Raw genomic sequence first — 20,605 nt, forward strand, 5'->3', positions numbered from 1 at the left:
CCATGAAACGCATTTCAGAATATTTCAATACATACATAATATAGCTTTCTGTGAGCTGACTATTTTTATCTAAAAAAGTTGTGTGCAACAGTTTTATAATTCTGTAATTCATGTTTTCAACATTAATGAATGTTCTGATAAACTTTGTTAAATGAAGCTGTAGTGGCATGAATGGGTATCATACTTTTTGGGTGAACTTGTAATACCACAAGAGGAGAAGGGTACGAATGTTACGTTAAGACTCGAATATGGCCTCCAAAATTAATTCCTCCAGTAAAGAACAACATATTTTGCCCCATATAACAGCTGAATACATTGGCTAAAAACATTACATTTCGAAAATATCCTGCAAGATGCCAATTATATTATGTTTCACTCTGAACGTCATCAACATGCAGTTTCCCCGGCCATTTTTTCACAAAAATCATTGAAACATCATACTTTTTTGAGTGGTTTTTTCCCTCTAAAAATGAATGTGGTGAGCCACGCGGCCTTCATGGAGCAGAAAGAGATTTTTCACACGTTGTGTATCGTGTAATTACGCATATCCATGCCAAAATGTAAAGTATGCTCCATGGTGGCGGCCAAATCCATTTTCAAGACTTTTTTCTAACCTAAAGATGATGAATTTCTAGAAAAATTATGGCTGAGCATATGGAAAATCATCATATTTGATGACGTCATAGGTTGGGACACATCGTGTACATGGTTATAGAAAATTATGTTTTTGATGAATGGCAAGTATGAGAGTATTTATTGATATGAAATTGATGGGTGAGATCAGAGTTTATTTTTTTTTTTCGGCCAGAAAAATTACGGCCAAATACTGGACCTATCATATCTACTCCTTTAGAAAAAAGAACTTCTAACTCTTATTTTACTTCACTGAATATCTTCTGTTCGTTTACAGCTCAACTTGTACGATGTGGAGTCAAAACAGCGAACTACATATCCTAGAAAACTACTGCTCCTCATGTACAGGTAGGTTTATTGTAAAGTTGCCTTAGTTAGAACTTGTTTAGCTGCCAGGTATAAATAATTTATAACATTTTGCTTAGAGTAGATTTCACAAAAAATGTCCTTCCTTGTGTTGGTTTCCATGGGATTAAATATTTCAATTATACAAAGTGTTAATATAAAACAATTTAAACTCTTTGTGATTACTGAGGTTTTTAATTGAAATGAAAATGAAATACACTGTGAGATCAGATTTATATATCAACCGGTAGTTTTACATCTTTATATAAGTAAACATTTTTATTTTTGTTAAGATTTTTGTTATTTTGAAATATTTTCAGAAAAAGTGATATTTTTGCATTAAACTAGGACTAAAATCTACAGGATGAATATTGTAGATATGTTTTGTAACCTTTTGATTATCTCCCTTGACAGTGGTGCCTGGGCAGTGATGTTGTGGTGGGACAGAACCGCGGTAACTTGTGTGTGTGGTACAACATGACGCTCCGAACGTGTCACCCATGTTCCCACTCAAGGTATTGTCACCTACAAACAGACAAAATAAACAAGAATCTTTCTCTTTCATGCACGAAAGAAACAGTCATGTTCTTCCTATTAAAATTGTTGAAAAAGCCATTTGAAAAATTCATATAAAGCTGATGATGAAAACATCTTTATTACAGAACAAGAGCTGATATTTAATACAGAAGCCTTCAATTATTCAGAATATGCAAAACAAAAATTTAAAAGGAACAATATTTATTTTTGGAGATTATCTTTAGAAAGTCACAAGGTTACTTTTAGTATTACACATTGTATTTAGTTAACATGGACGAATTTTGCTTGACCCTGCAGGGTGACATTAGTTGACCTAGAGAGGACAGATGTAAGAACAGATGTGGTGGTCAATGAAGGAGTGGACCACCATCTCCTATACACTGGACGAGGGCCTCATTGAGTTTGTGTGAACCCCTCCCGCCATTTGATGACGGCGATTTTGAAAGGTAAGATGACAGACAATGATGTAGAAGGGACAGCTGTTCTAAATTTTAACCAATCTTTTTTCTTTGTTGGGCTGTTTTATTAAAATATATTACAAGTTACATAATTGGGCAAAACGAAGCAATAATTTGCGAATTATTTAAAAAAGTGCTTACTTAAAATTACTGATTCATTTTTTGTCAATTTTACAAAATTTTTGTTGTGCCTATTGAATATTTCGACCTGTAAAAAAAACCCTTGTATACTATATATACAGTAATATTCTTATCAGGTGAGCAAAGGGGGGGCCACATAATGGAGTTGTATGAAGTTTGTTGTTAAATTTGTTTTTATAATCTTTACAAGCAAATTAATCCATTGTTCTATTGTTCATTTCTACATTTGCTAAATTCATTAACTGTTTTGCCAAGAAGTTGTTTTAGCATAGAAGAATTTTTCTTATGAAAACCATCGTCTAATATTTAAAACAAAATATTCAAGTCAGTAAAATGATAATTGAAATACATTATTTTATGATAAAAGAAGTTCTCTTAATTTTTGATTATTGTACTTGTTATTGATTTAATATGAAATTAGGTATAAAATGAACTGGTCTGTAATACTTTCTTGGTTTGTGCCACAGGGCAGTGTCGTTCTTGGAGACACTGGGAATGTCGGCAGAAACTGAAGCCATGTGGAAAACATTGAGCAAACTCTCCATGGAGGACCGACAACTTTCACATAGCTGAGAGGTAAAAATTAATAGTTATAATTAAAAATGTATCAAATGTTCAAAGCACCATGGTATTGCTCAACTAATGAAAGTGTCCAACATCTTACCATTAATCAGGTTACTAGCCATTAGCCGGAGAGGCACTCCAGCTCATAACTACTATCATCTAGCCAATAATGACCTTAACAGTTGTTTACATTAAGACGTATTAATATTATTACCAAATCTCTACTGGGCTATATTAGTATTATATTTGGTTTTTGTTTCTGAATTAAATAAATGGATTACATTGACACCTTACTACACAATTACATTGTCAAAGTTGTTTTGGAATATTTCATTTATGAGTTAAATGTAATTGGTCATTACGATTTTACTTTGTAACTTCAAGTGCCTGGTATAATTGTTTGTGGTGATTTGAATCATACCTGTTTCCTCAATATAACATGTGTAGCTTCAATGTTTACTTGATGACAATACTTGTTGTCAGAACCAGTTACTGGTATGAATTTTATCCACTTCACAGATGTTACTCAGCCCTGGGAGATATAGCAAAAGCTCGGTATATGAAAGAAACCTTCAGAATAGCTGAGGAAATCGCTCAGAATACTGTAAGTGATACTTCATGCTCTCCTACAAAATAAGAAAATGTATACATAGTTATGGAGATTGTAATCATTGTTTGTTTACCATTTACAATATCTATAATTACCAGCTTAGTATGTTATAATCATTAAAAACATGCTATGAAAAATTACAAATTTCTTCTTAATGGTAGCTAACTTTTATCATTTTCAAAATGTTAAATTATTTCATTGCCTTTTTGGAATGGATATGTTCTATACATGAACTAATTTAAGATTTTGTGTACAGGGGGGAGATGGATTCAGTAACTACAGAGTACGAGCAAGGTTTGCCATTATGGAGAAAAGGTACAAGGAAGCAGAAGGAATCTATCTGGAGCAGGTATGTACTGGTTATGATTGTCAAAACAAATAATTTGTTATGCTATTTATGGGAAGAATTACTTTTTGTATTCTATGATATGCACTATAACTATTATCTTTGAATATTCTGTAGTCATTGTGTCTAAATACTCTTGAAAACTGTTGGCAGATCACATTTTGGGAAAACAAAACTGAATATCGTCGCTTACTTTTTATGTCTACAGAAAGTTATAGAAAAATTATTAAAGTTTGATGACTTAACAAAAAATAGACAAAATTAGTTAGTACTAGCCATGTGAGAATGCTAAATAATTTCTTTGATATGTTTCAGAACCATGTAGATGAAGCTATGGAAATGTACCAGGAGATGCACATGTGGGACGAGGCTATCGAGGTGGCAGAGGCTAAGGTGGGTAACCTCAGATACACATAGCTGTCAAAGCTTTTCAAAAAGGACAGCCCTTGATGGGATGATATATCTCCAACAGACTGAGACCGTCTTTCTTGATATTGATGCATAAAGTGGTTTCATGGTAGAGGTTGTAGTAGGGTGGGTGAAGTTGTTTTTTTTTTTTTTTTTTTTGGCAAATTCTATAATGATGTCTTTTAATGTCACTTGTATGTCAAAAAGTCATGAAAGCTTTGAAAGCTTTTTTTGTGTGTACCCGGTATGTGTTTTTGAATAAATGTAATTTTTATTGACAGAACCACCCAGAATTAGATAACCTTAAAAGGAGTTACTATGGCTGGCTTATGGAGACCGGACAAGAGGAGAAAGCAGGAGAGGTACTAACTGACAACGTTAAAAGTTATCATAATGGATCGACCTGATCAGGCTTTGTTTAACTGACTTGACTTCTTGAAGGCTGAATGGTTACTTTTTTTTTTTTTTTTTTTTTGGGAGTTTATTTTTTGTTTTACTTTAAAAAATATTACCATTATTTCAAATTTTAAAAAAATCCAAAATGCTTTTGAAAATATTATCGTAATTTAGATTTGTTCAGAATGATTAGGAAAGTCAATTAATTTATATTGGAAGGTAAAATACCAAACAGGATATTCTAATGATATGATTTATCACACAGGTGAAGGAACGAGAGAGGACAACATGGCCGCTATCAATATGTACATGAAGGCCGGACTACCAGCTAGAGCCGCTCGTCTCGCTACAAGTCGCGAGGTAATGATAATTTTTAACACTACGCTGTGTATAATCTTAAAACACAGTTTTAAAACTCCCAGTTTTTTCAAATGTCTCATCACTTACAGTAATTTTAATTGATATCATTTATATAAATCTACAACACAATTTTATTTTTAATTAGTAATATCAGTTATAAAATTTCCGTTCTGTCCCAAACAGGAACTGATGTCAAATTCTTATGTCCGTATCTGTTAGTACTTGCTTCTGAGTTGATCATAGGACGAGCTGTGATTGAAAATGGGTATGTCTACTTGACATGTCTATCAAATCTTGTAATCATATTATTAAAATTCTTATTCTGACTTTGATCTGTATTTTTCCAATTTTTATGATATTTTTCTCTTGATTTAACGTATTCCATTCAGTGTTTAATATCATTATATTTTTGAGTATTGAGTCACTAAAGCAGACTTACTAGATTGCTTTTTGTATATACATTAAAGAAATTATTTAAAATTTAGTCAATTGTTAATGTTTCCACAAAATTTTACTTTTCACTATACTCACAAATCGTTATTTAATATTTACCATTTTTTAATCACCTTATGAAAATTCTGCACTGCGTCAATCCTAACCATAGCAGGAATGTTTGTAGTTAATAGAATGTTATATGCTGATGAGGTACATCACCCGGGATGTTGGTTACAATCACGGATGTGGTTAAAAATTCACAGCAGATGATGGTACTCATCACTGCATGAGGTACATCACGTGTTAGAAGGTACTTATCCACTCGGGATGAGGTTACATACACTGATGTGGTAAAATCCCAAGGACGCTCAGGGGTACATATCACGGATGAGGTATCTTCACCTGATGGAGGGTTCATCACTTGATGTTAAGACGATTTCATACACAGATGTAGGATTACTTAACACGGTCCTGATGGTACATCAATGATGCAGTATTTTATGTTTATTGGCTTGGCGATATGTATGATGAAGATTCGTCGACAACAGCGAGCTTATGGATTTGCTTTCAAATAGGGCCGAAGCCTTACCATTAGAGGTATGGTAATGCGATATCTTTTATTATTGGTTGTTTGTTTAGTTACTCCTGTGATCTTTAGTATCATGAAAATTAAGAGCTTGCTACTGCTGTACTGCCAGACAAAATTCTATAATCCTGGCCCTATTCACTTTCAATTATTCTATTACTATACTGTTATTGTCATTTCGGTTAATATAGTTGATGGAATATATTTTTGCTCAGCGGTTGAAAATATTGCCAGACCTCGTACCCAGCTCTGAGCGGTGGTGAAGCTGGAGGAGGTTTGGGGAGATTATCTGGTCCAACAGAAACAGCTAGATAACAGCTTATCAGTCACTTTCATAGAGGCTCTGGCGCTAAGTAGATACATTTCTTGACAAGATCATACTTAAATTAGTTAGTCTCAGCCTTAAATTTTAAGCTGTGGGCAATTGACGTAAATTTTAATGGCATATCCTCTAGTGATTTGCCACTAGTCTTAATCTTTACTCATCATAATAATTTTTTACTTGAGGAATGTTTATATGATCTATTTTTGCGTCAAAGGTTTCAGGCCTCAGGCGCCAAGTTTAAGAAAGGTTCTTTTGATAAGCTTTAGATGTCAAAGTTATGATTGCCGATGGAAGAGTTTGAACAAAATTCTCTGGAATATGTTATTGAATAATAGAATTATTATCAATATCACCCCAATAACCACTTCAATATTCATGTTTATTCCAAATATCTATTAACATAATTGTATGAGTTGATTTCAACACTTATAAAAGATGATTGTCAAATAAAAACTACAGGGCAACAAAGAAAGCTGTGGAAGCAGCCATTAACTCGAGACAATGGGCAAAGGCTGTACAGATCCTGGAACTTCAGGATCCATCTATGTCTGCCAAGTACTACAAGAAGATAGCTGATCATTACGCCACAACTGGGGAACTAGAGGTCAGATTCAAACTTGATTAGATGCTGTTTAGTTTATATTTATTGAAAAAGAAAGTAAAGTCACACACACATATAATCTACTTTTTAATGATAAAGAAGTTTGTTACAGATGGCTGAGCATAGTCTATTGTTTTAATGATAAAGATGTTTGTTACGAACGACTGAGCGTATTCTATTGTTTCAATGAGAAAGATGTTTGTTACAGATGGCTGAGCATAGTCTATTGTTGTTATGATGTTGTTATGATAAAGATGTTTGTTACAGATGGCTGAGCGATACTATGTGGAAGCTGGCTGTACAAGGGAAGCTGTAGACATGTACAACAATGCTGGGCGATGGGAGATGGCACATAAGGTCGGTTATTACTATATAGCGCCTTAAATTTGTGGGGTCAATATTTCGCTGTTTCCTTTAAGGGACATTTTTGTAGAGGCTAAACTTTGTAGTTTATCGATCCCTACAAATTGTGAATCTTTGCAATACTGTTGTTGTTAGCTTTATTTCACTTGTTCGAGGATTTCAATTGAAATGCCAATATAAAATGTACAGTGAAAATAAACCACTGGCGAAAAATGTACAGTGAAAATAAACCACTGGCGAAAAATGTGTAGTGAAAATAAACCACTGGCGAAAAATGTACAGTGAAAATAAACCACTGGCGAAATGTAGTCGCTATACAGTATTAAATTATAACACGGAATTGTACGCAAGAGCTTCATTTGACCCGGTCTAGTGTTCCAAAGATGCTTTTATAAAGTTAATGACATCTCTAATTACTATATTCACTCTCCCACTGACGTGATTTGTGGTAATCAAACTTATTTTTGTGGGCAAGTTTTAGACATCTTTAAGGATATGTTGGTAAAAACTACTGTACTCTGTTGATCTGTGTTACAGCTGGCATCAGGCTATATGAAGGCAGACGATGTGGCCACATTGTACATCTCACAGGCCAGACAACTCGAGGAGCAGGGCAAATTCAAGGAGGCTGAAAAGTCAGTTTTTAAATTGTGAAATAAATTGGATATTTTGAAAATTCATCTCCTTTTCCCTTCACAAAATGGAGATTTTTCATTATGATAAATGTTTATTTTTTGAAAACAAAATTGAAAAAATGGATATTTTTGGATGATTTTATGACTATAGCCCACTAAAATATTTGTACTGTGGTAGGAACATTTCTGAAAACATTTCATTATTTCAAAATAATTTCAATTGTTATCTTTATTTAGAAGTATTTTCCTTCTACTATGCAGGTTATATGTAGCTGTGACTGAACCTGATATGGCCATCACCATGTACAAGAAACATAAGATGTATGGAGATATGATTAAGTTGGTGAAAACTCATCACCCCGACCTTGTTCAGGATACACATGTTCACCTAGCAAAGGTAGGTTTGTTTCCTATTAATACAGAAACATAATATTTGACTTAGACAAGTCACTAGATAATACATATATCAAGAAAGAATATAAAATATATGTCACATAATTAGTATGTGTTTTGTTTAAAATGATTAAGTTTTAAAATTTAGTCATACAGTCAAACCTCGATGATTCGAACTTCGATGAATCAGATTTCTCGCTGTATCGAACTTTTTGTCTGGTCCCGAATTTCTTCACTATATAACATTACTAACTAACCCATGTATGAATCGAAGTTTTATGAATCGAAGTTCTCGATGTATCGAACTTTTTTCATGGACCATTTGTTATAAAATCATAGGTAACTGACACTCGATGATTCAAATAAAAGTTTACCTGTACAGGTCAGGTATTCGCCGACCACCCCCGCGGCATGCTGTCACACCTGTCTCGCGACAACGAGATAATTAATATCACTGATCAGGCCGATACCTGGTGCTTTGTTTTTTACAAGCTGCATTATCAAATCATTAGTACGGCAAAGAATACAGTTAGTCGTGTTTTTTTATGTTCGCCGTTGGTAGCGGTTTGTAGAATTTACGGAACGGTAAATAGCGAGCCACATTATTAGTAACTCATCCTCAAAACTTTTACATTGCAAAACTTTGGCATACATACTGGAGCAAATCGATTATTCTAAATTAAAGTATTTTGTAGGTGTTTGTAGCGCTTTCGGTTCCCCCTTTTTAGTTTTGTTTTTACAATGTGTTTTCGTTTTTATAATCATTCCGTAATATAAACCATCGCTTAACTAGTCAACAAACGTGCACATGTACATGGGTTAGGCCTAGTACACCTAAGTCTTGTTTATAATATACATGTATTGCTAACGATAGCAATACATGTGATAAAATTGCATACTTCGTTTTTATTAGCTCACCTGGTCCAAAGGACCGAGGTGAGCTTATGGGATACCGCAGCGTTCGGCGTCCGGCGTCTGGCGTCCGGCGTCCGGCGTCAGTCGTCCGTCAACAATCGACTTCTTCTCCATAACCGCTGGTCGGATTTCAATAAAATTTGACTGGTAGCATCCTTATGGGCTACTAACTGAAAATTGTACAAATGATGGGGCTGACCCCCCGGGGGCCTGAGGGGCGGGGCCAAAAGGGGTCAATTTAGCTATTTCCATATAAACGACTTCTTCTCTGCAACTAAGCATGGGATAGCACCCATAATGCAATGGTAGCATACTTATAGGGTGGGGATTCAAAATTGTACAAATGATGGGGCTGACCTTCGGGGGGGCTGAGGGGCGGGGTCAAAAGGGGTCAATTTGGCTATTTCCATGTAAACGACTTCTTCTCTGAAACTAAGCATGAGATAGCACTCATAATGCAATTGTAGTATCGTTATAGGGTGGGGATTCAAAATTGTACAAATGATGGGGCTGACCTTCGGGGGGGGGCTGAGGGGCGGGGTCAAAAGGGGTCAATTTGGCTATTTCCATGTAAACGACTTCTTCTCTGAAACCAAGCATGGGATAGCACTCATAATGCAATTGTAGTATCGTTATAGGGTGGGGATTCAAAATTGTACAAATAATGGGGCTGACCCCCCGGGGGCCTGAGGGGCGGGGTCAAAAGGGGCCAATTTGGCTATTTCCATATACCGTAAAAACTTGTGTATTTTGCGCACTTTTTCTGTGCAAAAATAAAATTTGAAGTTGGGGGTGCGCAAATTATATTGATAGAGGAGATTTAAAAATTTTACGGGGAAAAAATCTGTCCATTCTGAGGGGCTGACGATCTATGAATGTTGAGGTACCGCTCTGTGTATGGTAGCCATTTTATATGATACAAGGTATTAAAGATTGTAAAAACAATGCCTCACCTATTAAAGTGAATTATCTAAGGCCAATTAAAGTGTTAAGTTATGATCACATTGTCTTGTTTCCATTTGCCCTGAGAATTCAATGGCGACTGAGAGCATGGCTTCTACTGACAGCAAGCGATTATACCCTGTGCACCTCGTAGTATAATGGGACAGCCACAATCAGTGACTTTGGCCGGGTCAATCTAGTTTACCTGTATTTTTTTAGGGGAGAGAGGCTGTAGAGAAAGTCTGTAGAGAGTGTGTGTGTGTATACACAAACATACGTATACCCCAGCTGCAGGCCGTGTGCAAAAAGTCAAAACACACGTGGGATTTATAAGATGCCTAAACTGACCTATATTTAGGACTTTTAATAAGTGGTTTGCAATTTTATTACTGCAGAATTAACAAGCTACAAGGTTAGTGACATATTCAACCGTATTGATAAATATAATTAGCCATTAGCTTTGCACATGAAACCTTACGTAGGGCCCAGCTGAAGGCCGTGTGCAAAAAGTCAAAACACACGTGGGATTTATAAGATGCCTAAACTGACCTATATTTAGGACTTTAATAAGTGGTTTGCAATTTTATTACTGCTGAATTAACAAGCTACAAGGTTTGTGACATATTCAACCGTATTTATAAATATTATTAGCCATCAGCTTGGATCTGGTACCGTACAGGTAGTGAGTTTACTCGCAAGGTGATTGTTGCAAGCTAACTTACGTATCCGCTAGCCGATTGCTGTTGATTGTTAATGATCTCAAACACACTAATTACTTATTGTGACAATTTTAAACAAATAGATTCAAATCTTTTTAAATGGTCCTGATTACTATTCATGTGTAATATCTCAAAGCATTGACATGGGCACGGAGTACGGCGGCGGACCGGACCGCCGATGTTTTAGACATCTGCAAGATATTTTAGTTTCAGGTTAAGGTGGCCAATAAAAGAGAACAAACACGATGCGGTTTTAATATGTTATTTCTTCTTAATACAACACTTCTTTGTGCAAGTTGTCAAGCATTTCAGGGGAATATTTTGCATTGAAATTGTCACCTTCATACATCGATTTTGGGACTCCCTGGACATCGTTTTTTCCCAAAATTTTTGATGCGCAAAATATACTGATAGTAGATTTTTTTCAGCATTTTCAGCCCTAAAAAGTACCTGCGCAAATTACACTGGTGCGCAATTTATACAAGTTTTTACGGTAAACGACTTCTTCTCTGAAACTAAGTATGGTATAGCACCCATAATGCAATTTCAGCATCCTTATAGGGTGGGGATTCAAAATTGTACAAATAATGGGGCTGACCCCCGGGGGGCCTGAGGGGCGGGGTCAAAAGGGGTCAATTTGGCTATTTCCATATAAATGACTTCTTCTCTGCAACTAAGGATGGTATAGCACCCATAATGCAATGGTAGCATCCTTGTAGGCTGGGGATTCCAAATTGAGCAAATGATAGGGCTGACCCCCGGGGGCCTGAGGGGTGGTGTCAAAAGTGGTCAATTTCCATATAAATGACTTTTTCTCTGCAACTTAACATGGGATTGCACTCATAATGCAATGGTTATATCCTTATAGGGTTTGGATTCAAAATTTTGCAAATGATGGGGCTGACCCCCCCCCCCCCCCCCCCCCCCCCCCCCGGGAGCCTGAAGGTTGGGGTCAAAAGGGGTCAATTTAGCTATTTCCATATAAACGACTTCTTCTCTGCAACTAAGAATGGAAGAGCACTTATAATGCAATGGTAGCATCCTTATAGGGTTGGGATTTGAAATTGTACAAATGATAGAGCTGACCCCCGGGGCCTTAAAAGGCAATAGATGCGAGGTCAAAAAGGTCAATTAGGCTACTATTTTCATATAAATTACTTTGTCTCTGAACCTTTGTATTGGATAGCATATTTGTATGGTATCAATAGCATCATTGTATGGTTGTGATTCAAAATTAAACTTTGGGAGTCAATTTTGCTTATTTTTCTAATTGTCAGATTCTTGTGATAATTACTAACAAAAAACCAGGTGAGCGATACAGGCCCTCTGGGCCTCTTGTTTTGTTTTGTTTGTGGTAAATACAATGATTATAAAGTTTACGAAACGGAGACGACATGTACACAACTAGGCTACCACAGTTGGTCATGGTAAAAAATTCGGTCTAATTTCAACCATGAATAATTCGAAGTCTCGATGTTTCGAAGTTTTTCTGACGGTCCCTTGAACTTCGATACATCGAGGTTTGACTGTATTTCAAAAATAATTTTTAAATTAAAATCAAAACACTTGCGTTTATTAATTTATTTGATTTGTATTCAGCTTCTGGTGCCTTTCCATTGGTGTTTAGGATAATTTGTTTTTAAGACTGAGTGAAAAACAACTATAATATATCATGGTATTTATTGAACAAGTATCAGAATACATTATATGAATAATTAGGACATTGGATCTTGTCTTATATTGATATTGTGCTGGTCTCTTGGTGATGTGTTATTAAAAATTTCTTATTGAAATAAATTTTGTAGGAATTGGAAGAGGAGAACAGTCTACGGCAAGCAGAGCATCATTACCTGGAGGCAGGGGATTGGAAAGCTGCTGTGAATATGTACAGAACGCAAGATATGTGGGACGAGGCTCACCGGGTATGTTACACATGATCAGGACCTCAGGGCCACCAGTGTAGGGGAAACGACCATAAAGATATACATAATGAAGGCCATCAGTGAAGGAAAATTGATTTGGATTATTGATTGACAGCTTGAAATTATATTACTCAAAGACACAATACTCTTTAACTTTTATGTACTCAGATAACATATTTACCACAAAAAATAGTTCAGCATAATTTTTTTTTTACTTAGTAGCTCAAACATTCTAGCTCTACCAGAAGTAAACTTTACATTGTATAACTTAAAACATCTAATAAGTAATGCAAGATTTCCCGATTATAAATGCATTTTGAAACTTTTAGATGTTTTAAAATTATTATAGGTGGCAAAGAATGCTGGTGGGGCTACTGCAGCCAAGCAAGTAGCCTATCTGTGGGCGAGAAGCCTTGGAGGGGATTCAGCTGTCAAACTTCTCAACAAGTTTGGTTTACTGGAGGCTGCTATTGATTATGCAGCAGAAAATTGGTATGAGTTGTTTTTGTTAGATCTGAAAATTGTTATGGGTTGTTTTTGTTAATCCTGAAAATTTTAATGGGTTTTTGTTAATCCTGAAAATTGGTATGGGTTGTTTTGTTAAGTATGTGTATTCATCAATGATAGCTGTGGCCTGCCATGGAGTGAAGGGACATGTAGTTTTATCTTTGTTTGTCCTATCACATTGTACTTTGTTGGCAATGAATTTATTAGCAGGACAACTGAGGTTATGATGGAAAATTGATAAATATAATTAAAGACCAGAGAATAGATAATAAATTATTGATAGACTAACCATTGAAAAAGTGAGATTTACTTTTAATATTACTCAAATTTTACTTACAGTGCATTTGATTTTGCCTTTGAATTGGCTCGCATTGCCATGAAAAACAAGTTACCAGACATCCATCTCAAGCATGCCATGTACTTAGAAGATGAAGGACGATTCGCAGATGCTGAACGGGAGTTCATAAATGCACAGAAACCAAAAGAAGCTGTTCTTATGTAAGTTGAAACTTTATATTTGGAAAACTGGTAATAATGTTTTGAATCCAAGTTGAATTTGTTTTACCTACAATTAGCTCTGTGATGAAATTTGATAATGATGGCATTCTGATACATTTCTTCAAAAGCCAAGTCATAATAATATTATCACAAGTATAAATGGAACCAGCTAGTTTACTTAGTAAATAAAAGTTTATCAAATTGAATAGTTACTTGATGTTTCTAAGTCAAGAAATTATGTCATACCTGTGTGATTTTATTCCCCCTTATTATTTTGGATATTTTTTTTTTAATTTTTAATTTTTATTTTGGATAATACCACCATTGTGTAAATGATGATGTATATTTTAGGTACGTCCACAATCAGGATTGGGACTCTGCCCAGCGCGTGGCCGAGTCACATGATTCTGACTCTGTAGCAGACGTCCTGGTAGGCCAGGCCAGATTTGCTTTTGAGGCAAAAGATTACACAAGGGCGGAATCTTATTTACTTCGTGCTCAAAGACCAGAGCTTGCAGTCAAGTATTACAAGGTGAAAATCTGTTTGTGTTGGTGAAATGATAGCATATAAATTAGATCTTTTAATTTCAAATTTAGTTTGACATTATACAAAAAGTTTCATTCAAAGTACATAATGTTTTCCAGCATCAATCTGTATGTAAAACCTAGTTTTAGTCCTCCTTCATCCCATAGCAGTAAAAAGTAAAATCGTTATATTGTGATATTGCAGGAGTCTGGAATGTGGCAAGATGCCCTGCGGGTTTGTAAGGAGTATGTTCCCCACAAGTTACAAGGACTACAGGACGAGTATGACCGAGAGATGACAGACAAAAACACAAGGTTTGTTTACATCAATTCCAACTCGTATAAGTCAAAGACTAAACTTCAAAGCACAAGAATCAGACATGATTTTATATATGTGGAAATTAGAATAAAAACGGTAAAGTTGCATATTCATAACATTGAATTAAAATCTTTTGAATGTTTGCTATGTATGGTATATTTAACAATTGCTACTCCAATTTTTACAGAGGGGCTGAGGCTATGGTACAACAGGCCCGTGAGTGGGAGTCGTCAGGGGAGTATGCCAGGGCGATAGAGTGTTACCTCAAGGTTACACCACAACTCACCACCGACAACAACATCATTGAGAAATGCTGGATCAAGGTAAAGGAAACTCTGTAGAACTGCTTTAAAACTAACATGTAGGATACCCGAGTTATGCTTTAATGTCCCGAAGGGTGGGGTAATTAGGTTACAATATAAGCTAATAAAAGTCACTTGATTTCCTTTTTTAGCTCACCTGGTCCGAAGGACCAAGGTGAGCTTATGCCATACCGTGGCGTCCGGCGTCCGTCGTCCGTCGTCCGTCGTCCGTCGTCCGTCGTCCGTCGTCCGTCCGTCCGTCCGTCCGTCAACAATCGACTTCTTCTCCATAACCGCTGGTCGGATTTCAACAAAATTTGACTGGTAGCATCCTTATGGGCTACTAACTGAAAATTGTACAAATGATGGGGCTGACCCCCCAGGGGCCTGAGGGGCGGGGCCAAAAGGGGTCAATTTGGCTATTTCCATATAAACGACTTCTTCTCTGAAACCAAGCATGGGATAGCACCCATAATGCAATGGTAGCATCCTTATAGGGTGGGGATTCAAAATTGTACAAATGATGGGGCTGACCCCCCAGGGGCCTGAGGGGCGGGGCCAAAAGGGGTCAATTTGGCTATTTCCATATAAACGACTTCTTCTCTGAAACCAAGCATGGGATAGCATCCATAATGCAATGGTAGCATCCTTATAGGGTGGGGATTCAAAATTGTACAAATGATGGGGCTGACCCCCCGGGGGCCTGAGGGGCGGGGCCAAAAGGGGTCAATTTGGCTATTTCCATATAAACGACTTCTTCTCTGAAACCAAGCATGGGATAGCACCCATAATGCAATGGTAGCATCCTTATAGGGTGGGGATTCAAAATTGTACAAATGGATGGGCTGACCCCCCGGGGGCCTGAGGGGCGGGGTCAAATGGGGTCAATTTGGCTATTTCCATATAAACAACTTCTTCTCTGAAACTAAGCATGAGATAGCACTCATAATGCAATGGTAGTATCTTTATAGGTTGGGGATTCAAAATTGTACAAATGATGGGGCTGACCCCCGGGGGGCCTGAGGGGCGGGGTCAAAAGGGGCCAATTTGGCTATTTCCATATAAACGACTTCTTCTCTGAAACTAAGCATGGTATAGCACCCATAATGCAATGGTGGCATCTTTATAGGGTGGGGATTCAAAATTGTGCAAATGATGGGGCTGACCCCCAGGGGGCCTGAGGGGCGGGGTCGAAAGTGGCCAATTTGGCTATTTCCATTTAAACGACTTCTTCTCTGAAACTAAGCACGGTATAGCACCCATAATACAATGGTAGTATCCTTATAGTGTGGGGATTCAAAATTGTGCAAATGATAGGGCTGACCCCCCGGGGGCCTGAGGGGCGGGGTCAAAAGTGGTCAATTTCCATATATATATGACTTTTTCTCTGCAACTTAACATGGGATTACGCTCATAATGCAATGGTTACATCCTTTGGATCCTTTGGGTTTGGATTCAAAATTTTTGCAAATGATGGGGCTGACCCCCGGGGGCCTGAAGGGTGGGGTCAAAAGGGGTCAATTTAGCTATTTCCATATAAACGACTTCTTCTCTGCAACTAAGAATGGAAGAGCACTTATAGTGCAATGGTAGCATCCTTATAGGGTTGGGATTTGAAATTGTACAAATGATAGGGCTGACCCCCCGGGGCCTTAGACGGCAATAGATGCGAGGTCAAAAGGTCAATTAGGCTACTATTTTCATATAAATTACTTTGTCTCTGAACCTATGTATTGGATAGCATATTTGTATGGTATCAATAGCATCATTGTATGGTTGTGATTCAAAATTAAACTTTGGGAGTCAATTTTGCTTATTTTTCTAATTGTCAGAGTCTTGTGATAATTACTAACAAAAAACCAGGTGAGCGATACAGGCCCTCTGGGCCTCTTGTTAATTTGCATATTAAGCTGCATCTTATTAAGTACTGTTAAATACCCAGAGGACAGAAAATTGAACTATTCACAAATGTATTAGCCAAATATTTAGTATATGTTAGTTATACTCATGTTTTACTATTTTGAACATCAGCTTTAACTTTTACTATCTTATAATATGATATCTATCTCCATCTGTATAATATACATCAAGATTGAATTATCATGCAGAAATACTACTGATAGCCTTATCCTTCAGGAAAGTTTTGAATTCTGTTGATTACATCATTATGAGTTGGTGGTCTAATACTTATGGTATTTGATCCACAGGCAGGTGAACTTGCAGTTAAATTCCTCGGTCAGAGTAAGGCTCAGACTGTTGTGGAGATTGTGGCACCAAGACTAGCGGAAATGAGGAAACACACAAAGGTAAGGCTTCCAGTTCACAATTGTATTGAGTACATGTAATGTGATACTCTGATGGATGGAGAAGGCAGCCTCAAATTGTAATGTTACAGCCATGCTACCCCAACTGAGAACCACACATGTATATAAACCCCTACCGCTCTATCGCTGACTTGTATCGTTGTATTGAATGAGTGTACTGTAGCCGTGTTATTTATAGACTCAAGTACTGTCACCAAATCCACATGTAAATTGGTACTGGATGCTACGCTTCGGCCTCTCATCCAGCTTAATGAAACTGATCATGAATGGCTAGTTAGCTTAAACGGTCTATATACCATCAACAATGCGTCTGTATCTACTTAAAAAAAACAAAAACAAATATTCTTCAAATGGCATCAACATTCAATTGACTAGTATGTCTTTACTTCCGATATTTTAATAAATCTTCATATTTCTGGTAAAATTGCATATGAAACTCCTTATAGATCTAATAATGCTCATTACGTAGGGAACCGCCATGTGTCCCGGATGCAGGCCTGTGCAAAAAGTCAAAACACACGTGGGATTGATAAGATGGGTTCTAAACTGTCCTATATTTAGGATTTTCAATAAGTGGTTTGTAATATTATTACAGCAAAACTAACAAGCTACAAGGTTAGTGGCATTTTTAACCGTACTGTTATTTATAATTAGCCTTCAGCTGGGATCTGATTACCTACAAAATGTAGTGAGTTCACTCACAATGTGATTATTACAAGCTAATGTATCTGCTATCCGATTGCTCTTTAAAGTTTGTTAATGATCTCAAACACACTAATAACTTAATATTTTGGCAATTCTAAGTAACTAGATTATAATATTTTCAAATAGTTCTGATAACTATTCATGTGTAATATCTCCAGACATTGACATGTGTACGCACGGAGTACGGCGGACTGCTAATGTTTTTGACATGTTCTGCAAGATATTTCACTAAAAGAAAACAAACACAATGCAATTATATGATGTTATTTCTTCTAAATACAACACTTCTTTGTGCAAGTTGTCAAGCATTTATTGTGAATGTTTTTGCAATGAAATTACCACCTTTCTAACATTGAATTTGTGTTTCCCCGGAAATCGTTTTCCCCTCAAATTTTTAAATGCGCGATATATACCGATAGTAGATTTTTTCAGCCGTAAGAAAAAATACATGTGCAAAGTACACTGGTGTGTAAGTTACAAAAGTTTTTACAAATTTGTAACAATAACGATTGTGTTTGGTACAGCTAATATAGCCAAAACGCAGCGATTTACTCGAGTCTATAAATAACTAGCTACACTTATTCAATACATCGATACAAGTCAGCGGTAGAACGGTAGGGGTTTATATACAGGCGTCGTTAAACAATTTTCAATATATGCACATAACTCGAATTCAGGGTCTTCAAAAGCTGCTAAAAGTAAGATGATTTGTTATATACAAGATTTGATTAGTTTAACGTCCTATTAACAGCCAGGGTCATTTAAGGAAGTGCCAGGTTTGTTGGTGGAGGAAAGCCGGAGTACCCGGAGAAAAACCACCGACCAGCGGTCAGTACCTGGCAACTGCCCCACATGGGATTCGAACTCGCGACCCAGAGGTGGAGGGCATGTGGTTATATGTCGGTACATCTTAACCACTCGGCCACCGCGGCCCCATTTATATACAAGAAAAAGGACCACTAGCCTTTAACCTTTTGTTTTATTATGAGAAAAATATTTCTGTCTTTTATTTTATATAAAATGGCTAGATTTGCACCTTAGTGATCTAAATTGGGTTCTTCGACATTTTAGAAAATAAAGTTTTGGATTATTGGTGGAATCGTTATGTATTATATTGTTTTGATAAATCTTGTACAATTTCGAAAAATATCATGATTGATATGTAAAATTTTCTATTCATTCAGGCGGCAGAACTTTACCTCAGTGTGGATCTAATTAAAGAAGCTATAGACATGTTTATAACAGGGGAGGACTGGAACAAGGCCAAGAAGGTGGCAAAGGAGTTAGAACCAAGGTATTAAACTCACCAGGGCCGTTTTTGTCTATAGTTTGACTGGCTGGACTTACTCGTTTGTTTTAGAATTTATATAATGACTGACCTTGTGATTATATATTGTTTTCTGACGAGCCTTGACAAAGCCCTCATAGACCTATAGGTCCATCAGGATTTATACTTGAAATAATTACTATACAAACATTTAAACAGACCATCTGTTGTCTAGATGAAAATGTAAAAGTTAGTCTGGTCCCAATGCAGTTTAAGAACATTCACTGCTTCATCTCAAACTCATCCAATGGAAATACTGTAATATATAACTTGAATAGAGCATTATTATTAGATTACTCTAAATTAATTTGTGGAAAATCCAATTCCATACTCCTTTGTCATTCTTAAGAAAATTCTGTGTTGAATTTTGTTGTTTGTCTGCTATTAACCTTGTTAACGTCATTTCAGATTGGAGTCCTACGTGGACGAACGGTACAAAGATCACTTAAAGAACCAAGGAAAGGCAGAGGCTGTAAGTAAATATACCTAGATAACAGTCTCAATTTTTATATCAAGGATTTTAATTTTGTTAGGGTAAGCTGATGAGGAATCTACTTCATTTAGTTAATCTATTTTCATAATAATTCGAAATGTCAAATATAAAATTGCAAATTTATTGTTTCCAAAGAAAATTTAACATTCTTGTGTTATTCTCAGTTGGCAAGTGTTGATGTGGTCGGAGCATTGGATATGTACGCCGGCAAGGGTGAATGGGACAAATGTTTACAGACAGCAGAACAACAGGTAAGTACTCAACAGGGATAGCATTTTACTGCTGGGACATACAGCCATCACTTTATAATTTGTATACAGGTTTTAAAAATTAAAAAAAAAAAAAAAAAAAAAAAAAAGTGAAAAGTTCAGCTTAAGAATAGTTTCATCATCTCGTGATTTTTAGACTTTGATAATGTCTCTTGGGGCAATTGGAACTGTCTTATAGGATTTGAGATGTAACATGTTTTGCTGTACCTTGGACTGGTAAACCTGCTGTGGATGTTTGTGTTTATGCATACAGCCATACTCAAATATACAGATATTAGATTCACTGAAAACCTGGCTATTGGAATATCTATTTGGACCTTTATGTGGTAATGCATCTACTCAGATAAAATACCATTTGTTTGTTGTACAGTATTTAAGATTTAAGATTATATTATTGACAGAATCCGAAAGTTCTTCACAAATATGCTGCCCTGTATGCTACTGAACTGATTAAAGGAGGCGACAGCCGCAAAGCTTTGGAGATTTACGTCCGCTATGGAGCGCCAGCAAATGCCCAGGTAAACAGGGATAAGACACTGAAGATTTCAATTGTTACTGTAAATGAGATAGAAGGTTTCAGTCAAAATCACCATTTTCAAGAACTTATTTCGTACTAAATTAATCCAAATATTCGTCAGTTTAGGAATGAAGTTATCATGTATAGATGCTCATTTTAGCATATTCAAGATAAAAATTGAAAAT

At 36.3% G+C, this 20,605-nt stretch overlaps 1 protein-coding gene across 1 annotated transcript in view; it reads left to right on the forward strand.

The window, feature by feature from the left end:
• The window catches only part of LOC138325295 (intraflagellar transport protein 172 homolog), a 71,855-nt gene that overhangs the window by 46,713 nt on the left and 4,537 nt on the right, over positions 1-20,605 (forward strand). The window contains exons 29-41 of the mRNA XM_069270851.1: positions 7,646-7,743; positions 8,005-8,140; positions 12,518-12,634; positions 12,984-13,126; positions 13,481-13,639; positions 13,991-14,171; positions 14,370-14,479; positions 14,671-14,806; positions 16,993-17,091; positions 18,999-19,108; positions 19,550-19,613; positions 19,799-19,885; positions 20,305-20,421. Coding sequence (XP_069126952.1) covers positions 7,646-7,743; positions 8,005-8,140; positions 12,518-12,634; positions 12,984-13,126; positions 13,481-13,639; positions 13,991-14,171; positions 14,370-14,479; positions 14,671-14,806; positions 16,993-17,091; positions 18,999-19,108; positions 19,550-19,613; positions 19,799-19,885; positions 20,305-20,421 — 1,557 coding nt within the window. The remainder of the gene's footprint in view (positions 1-7,645; positions 7,744-8,004; positions 8,141-12,517; positions 12,635-12,983; positions 13,127-13,480; positions 13,640-13,990; positions 14,172-14,369; positions 14,480-14,670; positions 14,807-16,992; positions 17,092-18,998; positions 19,109-19,549; positions 19,614-19,798; positions 19,886-20,304; positions 20,422-20,605) is intronic.

The sequence above is a fragment of the Argopecten irradians genome, chromosome 6, assembly GCF_041381155.1.
Source record: "Argopecten irradians isolate NY chromosome 6, Ai_NY, whole genome shotgun sequence".
In the NCBI taxonomy this organism is placed as follows: Eukaryota; Metazoa; Mollusca; class Bivalvia; order Pectinida; family Pectinidae; genus Argopecten; species Argopecten irradians.